At 43.4% G+C, this 12,714-nt stretch overlaps 1 protein-coding gene across 1 annotated transcript in view; it reads left to right on the top strand.

The window, feature by feature from the left end:
• KLC4 (kinesin light chain 4) overlaps positions 1 to 11,472 on the top strand; it is a 52,749-nt gene extending 41,277 nt beyond the window's left edge. Inside the window, exon 19 of the mRNA XM_006882144.1 lies at positions 11,359 to 11,472. Within this exon, the coding sequence (XP_006882206.1) occupies positions 11,359 to 11,472 (114 nt within the window). The remainder of the gene's footprint in view (positions 1 to 11,358) is intronic.
• Positions 11,473 to 12,714: the final 1,242 nt, after the last annotated feature.

Here is a 12,714-nt window from a genome sequence, read left to right as displayed (position 1 = left end):
TAATACTGTACCCCCCACCCCCATTAGACTGGGACTGCTTTTTTAGAGGTGACTTTCTGTTCTTGGTCTAATCTCTGGCTCTGCACTGTTAAGTGACCCTCATCCCTCTGAGTGGTTCAGGTAAGCTGTTGACCCAGCATTTTTAAAACTAAACCTGGGTATCTTACTACTGAATCCAGCACCCAGCTTGAAGTGACTGCCCTGATAGCCTGTGCGTTCACCAAGTGCCATACACTCCTGTCCTGTGGATGGAGTTGTGAGTCACTAAGCAGGCATCGGTGGGCCTGTGTCTCTTTGCAACTCTGGACTGAACCGGCCCTTGGTACTCCCTGTGTTCCTAGGCTCATGTCTGTGTGGTTTTCAGTTTCTCATGTTGGGTATTCAGACCGTTGTACCTCTGTCCCTTCCCTTTAGCCCTGGCCCTGGTGTGTGCTGTTCCCACGGAGCATTAGGCTGGACATCCTCCTCACTTGTCATTGATACAGCCACACACACACCTCCCGTAGGGATGAGCACATTAATGCCGGTCATCCCTCTCTGTCTCTGCTTCCTGCCTTGCTTTTATGGAAGGAGAGAGTTCCATTTATTCCAGCAGACCTCATTTATTGAGCTTTGCTTTCGTTGTGTTTTTCAGGTAGTACATTTTTTCAAATTGAAGATTTATGATAATCCTCCATCAAGCTGATCCGTCAGGCCATTTTTCCAATAGCATGTACTCATATCTCTGTCACATTTGGGTAATTATCACAATATTTAAAACTTTTTCACACTACTGTTACACTCTTAAAAGATGACAGTATAATGTAAATCTAACTTTTATGTGCACGGAGAGACTAAAAATTCACATCACTTGCCTTATTGTAATATTTACTTTATTGTAGTGGTCTTGAACTGAACCTCAATATCTCTGAGGCATGCCTGTGTTACATATTTTATTGTGCAAACTATATTTCATGGTATTGGAGAAGAGTCTTGAACATACCGTGGACCACCAAGAAAACAAATAGGTCTGTCTTGGAGAGGGTGAAACCAGGTTTCTCCTTGGAGGTTAGGATTTTGAAGTTCTGTCTCACATATTTTGGGCCTGTGGGCAGGAGGGACTAGTCCTTGGAGAAGGACATCATACTTGGAAGGGTGGAGGGACAACGCAGGAGAGGAAGATCTCAGATGAGATGAATTGACACAGTAACTAGGGCAATGGGGGTAGGTGTGTAAGAGTGAGTGAGACTGGCTCAGGACAGGGCAGTCTTCAGAGCTGCTATACACAGGGTGACTAGGAGTTTGTAGGTGACTCAGCGGCACATGACAGCAACAACAATATATGGCATAAAACTTAATCATTTTACTGTACAATTCTTTGACCTTAATTAGATTCATCATTTTGTACAACCATTGATTTAAAAAAAAATTTCCATTACTCCAAACAGAAACTCAGTACTTGTTTAACAGCATCTCACCCCTTCCTCCCCTCCCAGCCTCTGTGAACCACTCCGTGCACTTTTCTATTCTAGAGATTTCATATAAGTGTGATGATGCAATAGTTGCCCTTTGTGTTTGACTTATTTTACTGAGCATGATGTTTATATGTCTATTTATAGCATGTATCAAGTTTTTTGTTATTTAAAAAAACTTAATATCAACAACTAATGGTCAAAAAGGAGCTCTGGTGGCTTTGTGGTAAGAGGTTACTCTGTCAACCCAAAGTGGTTCAAATCCACCTGCTGCTCTGAGGGACAAAAATGGGCAACCACTTCACGCTACCACCAGTGCAATTTACAGCCTTTAAAGCCCCACAGGAGAGTCAGCTGTGGTTTGATCCCGACTCTACAGCACATCACCACAGCAATAGTCAAGAAGTTCAGACAGTTCAGAAATTTCTTTTCACAATTCTCAGTAACCCAGTTCTATTTCTAAGAGTTAATGATTGCTTGTGTCTTGGGGAAGGAGCCCTGGCAGCAGGGTTAACCCTATGGGACAGAGCTCTACTCCGTCCTGTACCAAAACCCCAAACTGAACACCATAACACCATCAAATTGCTGTCGACCCAGTTCCTGCTCACATGATCTTCCAAGACTTGTAAAGTTTTACCAGAGGAGGCTGCTCGTCTTTCTCCCTCACAGCAGCTGGTGGGTTTGAACTGCTAACCTTTCTGTTAGAAGTCTGACAGGAGACAGTGTGCTACCAGGGATCCTAACCGTGTCCTCCAGGGTTGCTGTAAGTTGGAATAGACTTGACTGCAATGCAGGGGTTTTTTTTTGGTTTCTTTGTTTTTCTTAGCTGTGGTTTCAGAAATACCTTTACATACAATGTGTATGCCTTTTTTTAAATTTTTATGTTCAGTCTTTTTTTTCCCCTTGTTTGTGTACTGTCAAATCAGATCTGTCTGGCATAGGAGGAGATTGCCCCTCCTTCTCCAGCGGAGCATCTGGTAGATTCAAACCACACACCTTTAAGAGTGTGTATATCTTTTTGATGTGTAGCAAAAATGAGACATTGCAATGCATACGGTTTTATTACAACTTTTTTTGCTTTAACTTAACCTTGGGACATATTTTTGTTTTAATGCATATAAATCGACTTCATTCTTTTAAATGATATGTAGCTCTTCCCTTATTTGCCTCACCTATTCTCTTCTGATGAGCTTTAGAGTGCTGCTAAGGCCTTGAGATTTCAAACAGTGCCACCACGTCAAACAGTCACCCATCTTTGCCTGTGTGCTGTGTATCTGTAGCATGAACCCCTGAAGTGGGGTAGCTCTGTCCCAGGGCGTGAAGTATCAGCATTTTGTCTTTATGTTGCTTTTCTGGGGAGAGAGTTTATAGTTTTCATCAGGTGCTTAACAGATTTGTGACCAAAAAAAGGTTGTCAGTTGCCGCAGTGCAGTGGACCTGTAAAAGTCACACAGGAGAATGTGTGAAAATTGGCAAGCCTGGCTCAAATGAGGGGCCTTGCTAATGTGAGCCAGATAATATGGACCCAGACACTGTTTATGATAATGCCAAGATATCCAGCATAAACCAGGATTATTCCAGACAGTTGAACATACAATCCCTCTAAACACAAAGCCTTCCGAGGTTAGCCTGGTGCCACTTTCCTGACCTCTGTGACCACATTGCATCTCTCGTCAGCACCATTTAATATTGTCACCTGCTGCATTTTAGTGTCTATTTGTTTTGTTGCCCCAACTTGATGGTAAGATCTTGTTCTCTGTTTTCTAATTGGCTTAACCTTGTCCTGGAAGCTCTTTGGTCATTCAAGAAATTCTTGAGTTCCAAAGACAAGGTTTCGAGTCCTGGAAGTAGTTTAACTTTCCTGAATTTAATTTCCTTGTCTATAGAGAGCTCTAGTGGCCTAGTGGCAAGGAGCTGCGCTGCAATCACAAAGTTTTGTGGTTTGAGGCTACCAGCTGCTCCTCAGGAGAAGGATGATCAGTCTCCTCCTGTGCGATTAACTGCTTCTGAAAACCCACCAGAGGACCGGCTATGAGTTGCTTCTGACTCTGCAGCAGGCTGGAAATGAAAATACAAATGAAAATCTGCACCATAAACATTTATTTATAGTTTTACTAGTGTTGCTCTTATTGGTGTATTTGATCCTTTTCTTGCAGCTGTTGTGTCCGTTCATATTATTGAGTCTTATTTCTGTTGTCTCTCTGTTTTACCAAGTATGATATCCATTTTCAGGGGTTGGCCCCGTCTAGTAACTTGTCCAAAGTATATTAGACAATGACTCACTGCCTTCTGGTAACTCTAAGGAACATTCAGGCTGTGCTTTTTTCAAGACAGATTTGTTCATTCTGCTGGCAGCCCAGACATTCAGTCTTCTCCACCACCTGTGTGATTCAGAGGCATTAATTCTTCTTTGATCTTCTTCAAACGTTGCCCAGCTTTCACATGCATCCGAAGTGACTGAACATACTGTTACTCAGGTCAGGCATTGCTGTGAGCTGGAAGAGCCTTGGTAGCACCCTATAGCTGTTGTTGTTGTTGTTGTTATGTGCCATCGAGTCGTTTTCGACTCATAGCGACCCTATGCACAACAGCCCTAAACCCTGCTCTATCCTGCGCCAACCGCACCGCCTCTGACACACCCATCTCGATTACCCCAGTCACAGAATCAATCCATCTCATAGAGGGTCTTCCCCTCCTGCGCTGTCCCTCCACCCTCCCAAGCATGATGTCCCTCTCCAAGGACCCGTCCCTCCTGGCAACATGTCCAAAGTATGTCAGAGGAAGCCCCAGAATCCTTGCCTCCAAGGAGTAGCTTGGTTTAATCCTCTCCAAGATGAATCTGTTTGTTTTCCTGGCAGTCCATGGTACATTCAATACTCTTCTCCAGCACCACAGCTCAAAAGCATCCACTCTCCTTCTGTCCTCCCTAGTCATTGTCCAACTCTCTGATGCATAACAAGTGATTGCAAATACCATGGCCTGTATCAGGCGCACCTTGGTTTCCAGAGAGACACCGTTGTTCCTGAGTACTTTAGAGAGGTCCCTAACAGCAGACTTTCCCATCGCGATACGCTTTTTGATTTCCTGACTGCTGGTGCCAAGAGTGTTGACTGTGGAGCCGAGCATACTGAAGCTGTGAACAATCTCAATCTCTTCGCCATCCATCCTGACGCTGTCAATTGGTCCAGTGGTGAGAATCTTTGTCTTCTTCACATTGAGCCTCAGTCCATACTGAAGGCTGCAGTCCTTGACCCTTCGCAGCAAGTGCATGAGGTCCTCCTCAGTGTCAGCAAGCAAGGTTGTGTCATCTGCATAACGCAGATTGTTAATAGATCTTCCACCAATCCTGATGCCACAATTCTCCTCATAGAGCCCAGCTTCTCGGATAATCTGCTCTGCATACATGTTGAAAAGGTATGGAGACAGGAGCAGCATTCATATTTATTGGCATCTCTGGGTGCTCCAAATGGTTAATGGGTCATTGCTGGCTAAAAGATCAGAGGTTCAAATTTACCCACAGAAACCTCAGAAGAAAGGCCTACTTAGCGATTCTCTTGTGAAAAATTGGCCCTTGAAAATGGGAATAAAACCGGAGCACAAATCTTTTCAGACGTAGTTGGGTTCCCCATGAGTTAAAATCCACTTGATAGCAACTGGTTGCCCAAATGAATATTGCATGTGTGTATATGTTGTTTTTCTGTGCTGTCAACTTGGAACCATCTGACCCTCACGGGTTTTCAGAGACTGTAGATTTTATGAGAGAGATTACCCTTCTTTGTCTCTTGGAATACCTGGTGGTTTCAAACCTCCCTGCCGTTGAGTGGCAGTGCAACTCCTCGTTATCCACTAGGCCATCAGAGTGTGTCCTAACTTCAGGAGGCAGATCCTTCTCACTCTAAAGAAAAACAGGGTCAGAGTCCCACATGCTCAGTCTAACATCACCTACCAGGGGCATGTTGGAGGAGGAGACCACCAGAGAGGTGCTGCAATAGCACCTCTTCTCCTGGAATGTCGGGGAATTGTTCCCCAGAATTCCCTCCCTTTGCTCTCTCTCATCCCAGGGCTTCACTATTGACAGCTCTGGACCCTTGTCAGCCTGGCTTTTCCTACAGGAAATGGGTACAGCTGTGTATCTTCTCTCCCTGCCTCTCCCTTCACTAACCATGGTTCCTTTGTAGATCTTTCATGAGCCCTGGAGAACAGGAAGGTTTCCTGCCTAGAAGACTCTCAGATCAGAGCAGGACATTATATCAATTAATTTAATGGCAACTCTGTATCTAAACCTGAAAATTTATGTTTTCTTTCCCAAGGAGCCCTCCCTCATGGCACAATGAGAAATCACTTCCACTAGGATTCTTAAAACACTAAACATCCCTCACCCACCATTGATTGCTGTTGTACAGATTCCAGTTTATCATGACCCTAACGACAGAGCAGAACTGCCCCATGGGGTTTCTCTGGCTGTAAATCTTTAGGAAGGTGGACTTCCACATATCCTTCTCTTCCAGAGCAACTGGTAGGTGTGAACTTGTGAACGCTGACCTTTTGGTTAGCAGCTGAGCGTTTAGCCGCTGCTCCACCAGGGCGCCTTCCTATAAAGATTACAGCTTCCTGTAAAGATTCCCACCCACCACCACCCCAGAATTTCCAATCAGGATTATTTTAGAAAGGATATTTTTTTTTGCCTTTTCAAGTTTTTATTTTTATACATTTTTTTTGTATTAAAAAGAAAAGCATAATTACCACAAATTACAAAGGACTAAAGCAGGACTAGAATAATGAAGGAATCACTTCAGCCTGGAAAGCAGATACTCTCAATAATATTAATGTTATAATACGAGCTCATTCAAGTATTTTACATGTTTTTTTTTCCAGAAAGGATATTTTAAAATTTGGATAAAATTGTTTACTTGGGAGGATATTGTACATACATGGGAATTATGTTAAATAATAAAATTGTTCTAATTTGGGAGGAGGAGAAAAAAAAGATTACGACTTAGAAAACCCTGTGTGTCAACATAAGGGTTTGGTTTAGGTCTATTTTCCAGGCCTGGCTAACACATTTTCTTCAAAGAAATGAAATAAAAATTGAGAACAGGAACCTTTGCCGTTGTGTTCTCAGCTATATTCCCAGCACTTACTGAGTGCTTGGCACGTAGTAGGCTTTCAGTACTTTGATGAACATTGTTAAGGGGGGAAAGTACAGATATCATGCAGAAATAGCCTTGTATTCCTATAACTTTATTGATAACAAATTAGTAAAATATAGGTAACAATGAGAACTAGACAAGGAAACATAGGCAAGGCAGAGGAATAGATTAGAAATTGAGCTAATTATGCAGTACACATGACTACTTGCTTAACCTTGTTAAGGCCAACCAAAACGTTTCAAATAAACATTAAAACTGTAATATTTTATACCTTTCAGATTGTAAAAAAAAATTAGTCAACATTGTTGACAAGGAAGTACATTCTTATAATAACTTGTTTAGAGAGCCGTTTATAATTTTTAAAACCTTGAAGTCATATACTCTGGTTCAGAGGAGTTCTGTTTCTAGGCAGTCATCTGTCTTAGTTATATTTAATTCTCATTCCCTGTCTCTCTCGTTGTCACTGAGTAAGAACCACCATAGAAAGCTCTGATTTCTTAGTGGTAAGGAGTTGCGCTGCCAAAACAAAGGTAAGTGGTTCGTATCCACCCACTGCTCTGTGACAAAAAGATGGACATTCTTCTCCTATGTGATTTACTGCCTCTGAAATCCCACTGGGGTGGGAGGCGGCAGGTCAGCTGTGGGTCGGTTCTTACTCGATAGTTCATAGCTACCACCACTGGGTTTCTGAGGTTGCAAATTGCATTTGGAAGTCTGCAGTGAGGGACCTCTCCAGAGTACTGAAGAACAACGATGTCAGTCTGGAGATTAAGGTGTGCCAGATCCAGGCCTTAGTCTTTGCAGTTACTTGCAATGCATCAGAAAGTTGTACAGTGACTAGGGATGATAGAAAGAGAATTGATGCCTTTGAGCTGTGGTGCTGGAGAAGAGTATTGAATATACCATGGACTGTTAGGAGAACAAATAGGTTTGCCCTGGAGAGGGTGAAGCCAGGCTGCTCCTTTGAGGCAAGGATTCTGAGGCTTCATCTGACATACTTAGGGCATGTTACAAGGAGGTACCAGTCTTTGTAGGGAGATGTCATGCTTGGAAGGGTGGTAGGATAGCACAAGAGAGGAAGACCCTCAATGAAATGGATTGACTCAGTGTCTGGGATAATGAGGGTAGGTGTTTCAGAGACAATAAGGTTGGTGCAGGATAGAGCAGGTTTCAGGGCTGTTGTACATAGATAGGGTCGCTCTGAGTCACAAGTGACTCGATGACACATAACAAAACCAAAAATAAATCAAATGGGAGGAGATTGCCTGTTTTTTGCCCTCAGAGGCACTTGGGTGTTCACCTGCCAGATGGGCATATCCTTTGGGCTAGCAGCATAGCCCCCTGCTGACCAGGCCACCAGAACTCTGCTGTAACAGAAACGCCACAAATCAGTGGATTTAAAAACAGACATTTCCTTTCTCCCAGTTTGTGCAGGCAGACGTCGGATTTCAGTGTGCCGATTCTGGGGAGGGCTTGCTCTGTTGACTCTGGAGGAAGACTCTGGTCTCTTTGGAGTTTCTGCACCTGGGTGATTGTCACGTAGCTTGGTCTCTATCTTCCTCATCTCTGCTTGTTCACCTGCTGGTGTCTTCTCTTTCATATCTCAGAAGAAATTGACTTGCTTTCTCTTTTCTGCGGACAGCATTTTCTCAGAGTTCACCCCATCTTTCCAGGGGTCCTTTCCCCTCTTTTTTCTTTTTCACTTAACTCTTTTGTGTGGCCTACATTTCACTAGCTTTGCCTCTGCCATATTACCTTAATAAACCTTTTTTACTTGTTTTGCTAAAAAGAAAAATAAATTGACTTAAGTTGCACTCTTTACTAATGTTATGTGCTATTGTGTCCGAACTGACTCGTAGCTGAACCTCTAGTGAGTTTTCAGAGACCGTAAATAGCACAAGAGAATGCCTACATTTCTTCCAAGGAGCAGGTAGTGGATTCAAACCACGTGCCTTTGAGTTGGCAGCACAACTCCTTACCCACTAGGCCACCATAAGAAAGAAAGCCCAATCCCAAGTGGGCTCTGTAGCCATAGGTATAGGGATTAAGATTCTTCGCATTTATTTTTTAGAGCGAAATTTAAACCGTAACATCCTCCTACAGAAACAGTATTATTACCAGTGAGCACAGATTCTTTGGCCCACTGAATTAGTAAAACATTGGCAAGTGTCTGAATGTCCAGTGTTAGCTTATTGGACAGGTAGATTCTTGATCATTGGTGCCATGAAACAACACAGCAGTGGAAACAAATGAGCGAGAACCACACGAAAAGACATGGAAGCATCCCTGTGGTTAACTGTACGGCAGCAGAAAGCGAGTTGCAGAGAGGTAGGTATGATCCCTTCCCATAATCAAGGCTCAGTGCTTAGGCCATTTATTCTCTCCCTGATGAAAAGTGTCTTCGGTCCTTTTTCTGCCCTAGTGACCACGTTCTCAGAAACAGGCTCACAGTCATTGTGACTGTGGGGGTCAGCATGGGCAGGATACATTTGTATTTCATCCCCTTTACCTTTCTCCTTTAAGCCATTCGCTGTGCCTCCCCCTCATCCTCTCTTACACTCTGAGCATCGCAACCACTCAGCTCTCTGACCATGTTTTGTCCCTTGCACTGCTGTCTTGTTCAATTTGCTGCGCCTCCTTCCTTCGTAAGGAGCTCTGAGGACGTGGTGGTTAAGTGCTTGGTCAGCTCAGTGAACACACCAGTCACTCGTTGGAAAGTGACGTGGCAGTCTGCTTCTGTAAAGATTTACAGGCTTGGAAGCACCATGTGGCAGCTCTCCTCTGACACACATAGGTCACCGTGAGTCACCCTTGAATTGCCAGCAGCTGGTTCGGGTAATGCCTTTGTAAAATCTTACATAGGAGACCTTTCCCCCCAGGTTTCTTCTGCCTTCTACTGTGGGGTTTCTGTGAGTGTGAACAGACATGACTTGAAAGCAAGGGTTTTTTTGTTTTGTTTTTTTATTACTTTTAAGTGGAGCTCTGGTAGCCTAGTGGCAAGAAGATGCACTGCAGTCCCAAAGACATGCGGTTCAAGATCCCGAAGGCACGCAGTTCAAGGCCACTAGCTGCTTGGCAAAGAAGAATGGGCAGTCTCCTCTCATGCATTTAACTGGCATTGAAAACCCTGGAGGGTCTGAGCTATGAGTGAGTTCCTGCTCAACAGTACACAGCAGCAACAACATGACTTTTAAAATCCTTTCTCGGAGTACCTGGGTGATGCTGACTGTTAACAAGCTCTGCTGCTAATCAGACAGTGGTTTCGAGTCTGTCCAGAGGCACCTTGGAAAAAAGTCCTCACTATAGCCATTGAAGACCCTACGGAGGGAACATAATTCTACTCTCCCTGAGCTGAGTTAAGTTAGAAGCATCTCTGCCATCTTTTGTTCCCACCCATCTCTGTGCAGGAAGGGAGTAAAGCCTGAATAAAGTAAGCACTTCTTACTTAACCAGGAGTCAGACAATCTGAGTTCTGTATCTGCACTTGTCTCTTAATAGCTGTGTGATTTTCTGCAAGTTGCTTTACCTCTCTGTGCCTCATTTTTCTCATCGCTATAATGAGGACCCACCCTCATACCTATTTCATGGGTTTTTAAAATAAACATTAAGAGATTAATACAGCAGAAGTGCTTGGAACCATGTCTGACACATAGTTGGCGGTCAGTACGTGTTAGCTATTATTGTAATTGTATGTTTACTTCTCTGACTCCTCAGCTAAACCAGTATGCTTACAGGCAGTAATTGTGCACTTTTCTAAATTTTCCATCCCCAGTGCCTTCCAGAGTACTTGGCACATGGCAGGCTTGAAATAAATGCTTGTTGAATTAATAATGATAATTAATATAATTGCCTGCCACGATCCCTTATTGGGCTTTGACCCTTTGTGGGTTCTGCATCCTGTAGGGATCTAATATGGTAAAATCTGGCTGGGAAGAAACACCGAAAACCCGCTCTGTTGTGTCAGCACCTCCATCAGGAAAAGCACTGGCAGTGATAGTTTTCAGTTTTGACAAATTCAGAACCAACCCTTGCCTTCAGGGAACTTAGGATCCAGTGGGGAAGATGAGGTACAAGCACAATTTTAGCAACAGTTACTCATTCACTCCTTGCCCATTGAATCAGAATGGTTTCACAGCTCACCCTCCACTGGGTTTCTGTGTCTGTAAATTGCGCGGGAGGAGATTTCCCATGTTTCTTCCTCAGAACTGCTGGTGATTGGAACTGCCAGAGAGTTCACCTCACCATAACCCTAACAAGAGAAGATTTTTATAGTTACGTGTGAGAACAATAGAGACAGAACAGAGTCACAGTTACTAGCTTGTTAAGGTAGGGACTTAACCAGGGTTAGATTTGATTTCTTTATCTTGTGTACTTCTCTCAGTAGACGCATAACTTCTCCTTGTCTGTCTGACATAAACTACCATCAGAAATCATTTCCAAAACTTAACATGGGGGCTCAACATGCAGCCAAATAATAGGTTTATAAGGCGACCCTTATCACCAGGGAGGCAGTCGCCCCTTGTAGTAGCCCACCCTATAAAGACAAAAGGGTTGCATTTGCCCAGCAATAAACCCTAAAAATCAGGCAGGGGGTAGGGTAGAGGGATTAGTGGAAATAAGAACCACAGGTGGTAAGTGGGAAAAGTTCAGTTACATTGTGGATGTTATTATTAATGTTATAAAATAAGTGGACGCTGCTGGACGGCTGACAGCCACTTTGAAGTTCAGCCCTTTCGTCACCCGTACCCCGCAACAAGAACCGCAAACGCCACGTCAATTCCCCCTCGCACATGCGCAGTAAGATCATGTCCTCCCCGCTGTCCAAGGAGCTGCGGCAGAAGTACAACCTGTGCTCCATGCCCATCCGCTAGGACAACGAGCTCCAGGAGGTGCGAGGACACTACAAAGGGCAGCAAATTGGCAGGTAGTCCAGGTGTACAGAAAAAAAGTATGTCCTCTACTTAGAAAGAGCGCAGCGTGAGAAGGCTAATGGTACGACTCTGCAGTGTGGGCATTCACCCAAACAAGACGGTTATCACCAGGCTGAAACTAAATAAAGATCAGAAAAAAATTCTTGAACGTAAAGCCAAATCTAAGCAAGTTGGAAAAGAAAGACAAATACAAGGAAGAACTGAATGAGAAAAGAAAAGCATGAATGCAACCTCAGGAGCAACCACAGTTCATCTAGATTTCTGTCTGAGTATGCATTCTTGTGACGTTCCAAAATTTCCCTCTTGTTCAGAAGTGGATCTATAAATCTGCCTTTGCAATTTTGATTCATATTTTTAAGAATAAAAGTTGGAAACATTAAAAAAACAAAACCAACAAAAATATGTATAAATAATTGAAGGGAAAACCAATTTGCTTTGTAAACCTCCACTCAAATCACAATTAAAAAACCCCACATCCCTGGAAAGAATTATGCTAAGTGAACTAATTCAGCCCCATGAGGATAAATACTGTATAAGACCATTATTGTAGAACGTGTAAGAGGATCCAAGGGGGACAAGGGGATGAAAGGGGGAAGTATAGTTGTTGTTGTTGGTGGTGGTGGTGATTATAATCATAGGGTCACTCAATTTGATGGGTGGAGGGAGGGATAGGTAAAGGAAATGGGAAAGATATGGTGTGAAAAACAATGTATATGAACTTTGTAAGTAAACCGGCATAAAAGAAAAATTTTATTAAAAAAATAACCCTCAAATAATTTCTAGATCCATCACTTCATCAGTGGTTATAAAATGATGTTGTTGTTATGTGCCATCGAGTCGCTTGCCACTCATAGCGACCCTATGTACAAGAGCTCTATACGCTCTTCTATCCTCTGCCAACCTAGCCATCTCAAATGCACTTATTCCCACCTCTCTAGTCACAGAATTAATCCATCTCATCAAAGGTCTTCCTCTCCTTTGCCGCCCCTCCACTCTGCCAAACATGATGTCCCTCTCCAAGGACCAGTCCCTCCTTGCAATATGCCCAAAATATGTTAGACGAAGCTTCAGAATCCTTGACTCCATCCATGTTCTGGCTTCACCCTCTCCAGGACAAACCTGTTTGTTCTCCTAGCAGTCCATGGTATATTCAACACTCTTCTCCAGCACCACAGCTCAAAG

The sequence above is a fragment of the Elephantulus edwardii genome, unplaced genomic scaffold (assembly GCF_000299155.1).
Source record: "Elephantulus edwardii isolate Elephantulus edwardi_28Jun2011 unplaced genomic scaffold, EleEdw1.0 scaffold00017, whole genome shotgun sequence".
In the NCBI taxonomy this organism is placed as follows: domain Eukaryota; kingdom Metazoa; phylum Chordata; class Mammalia; order Macroscelidea; family Macroscelididae; genus Elephantulus; species Elephantulus edwardii.
Note: the sequence above shows the minus strand (reverse complement) of the source record. Positions and strands in the feature narration are given on the sequence as shown.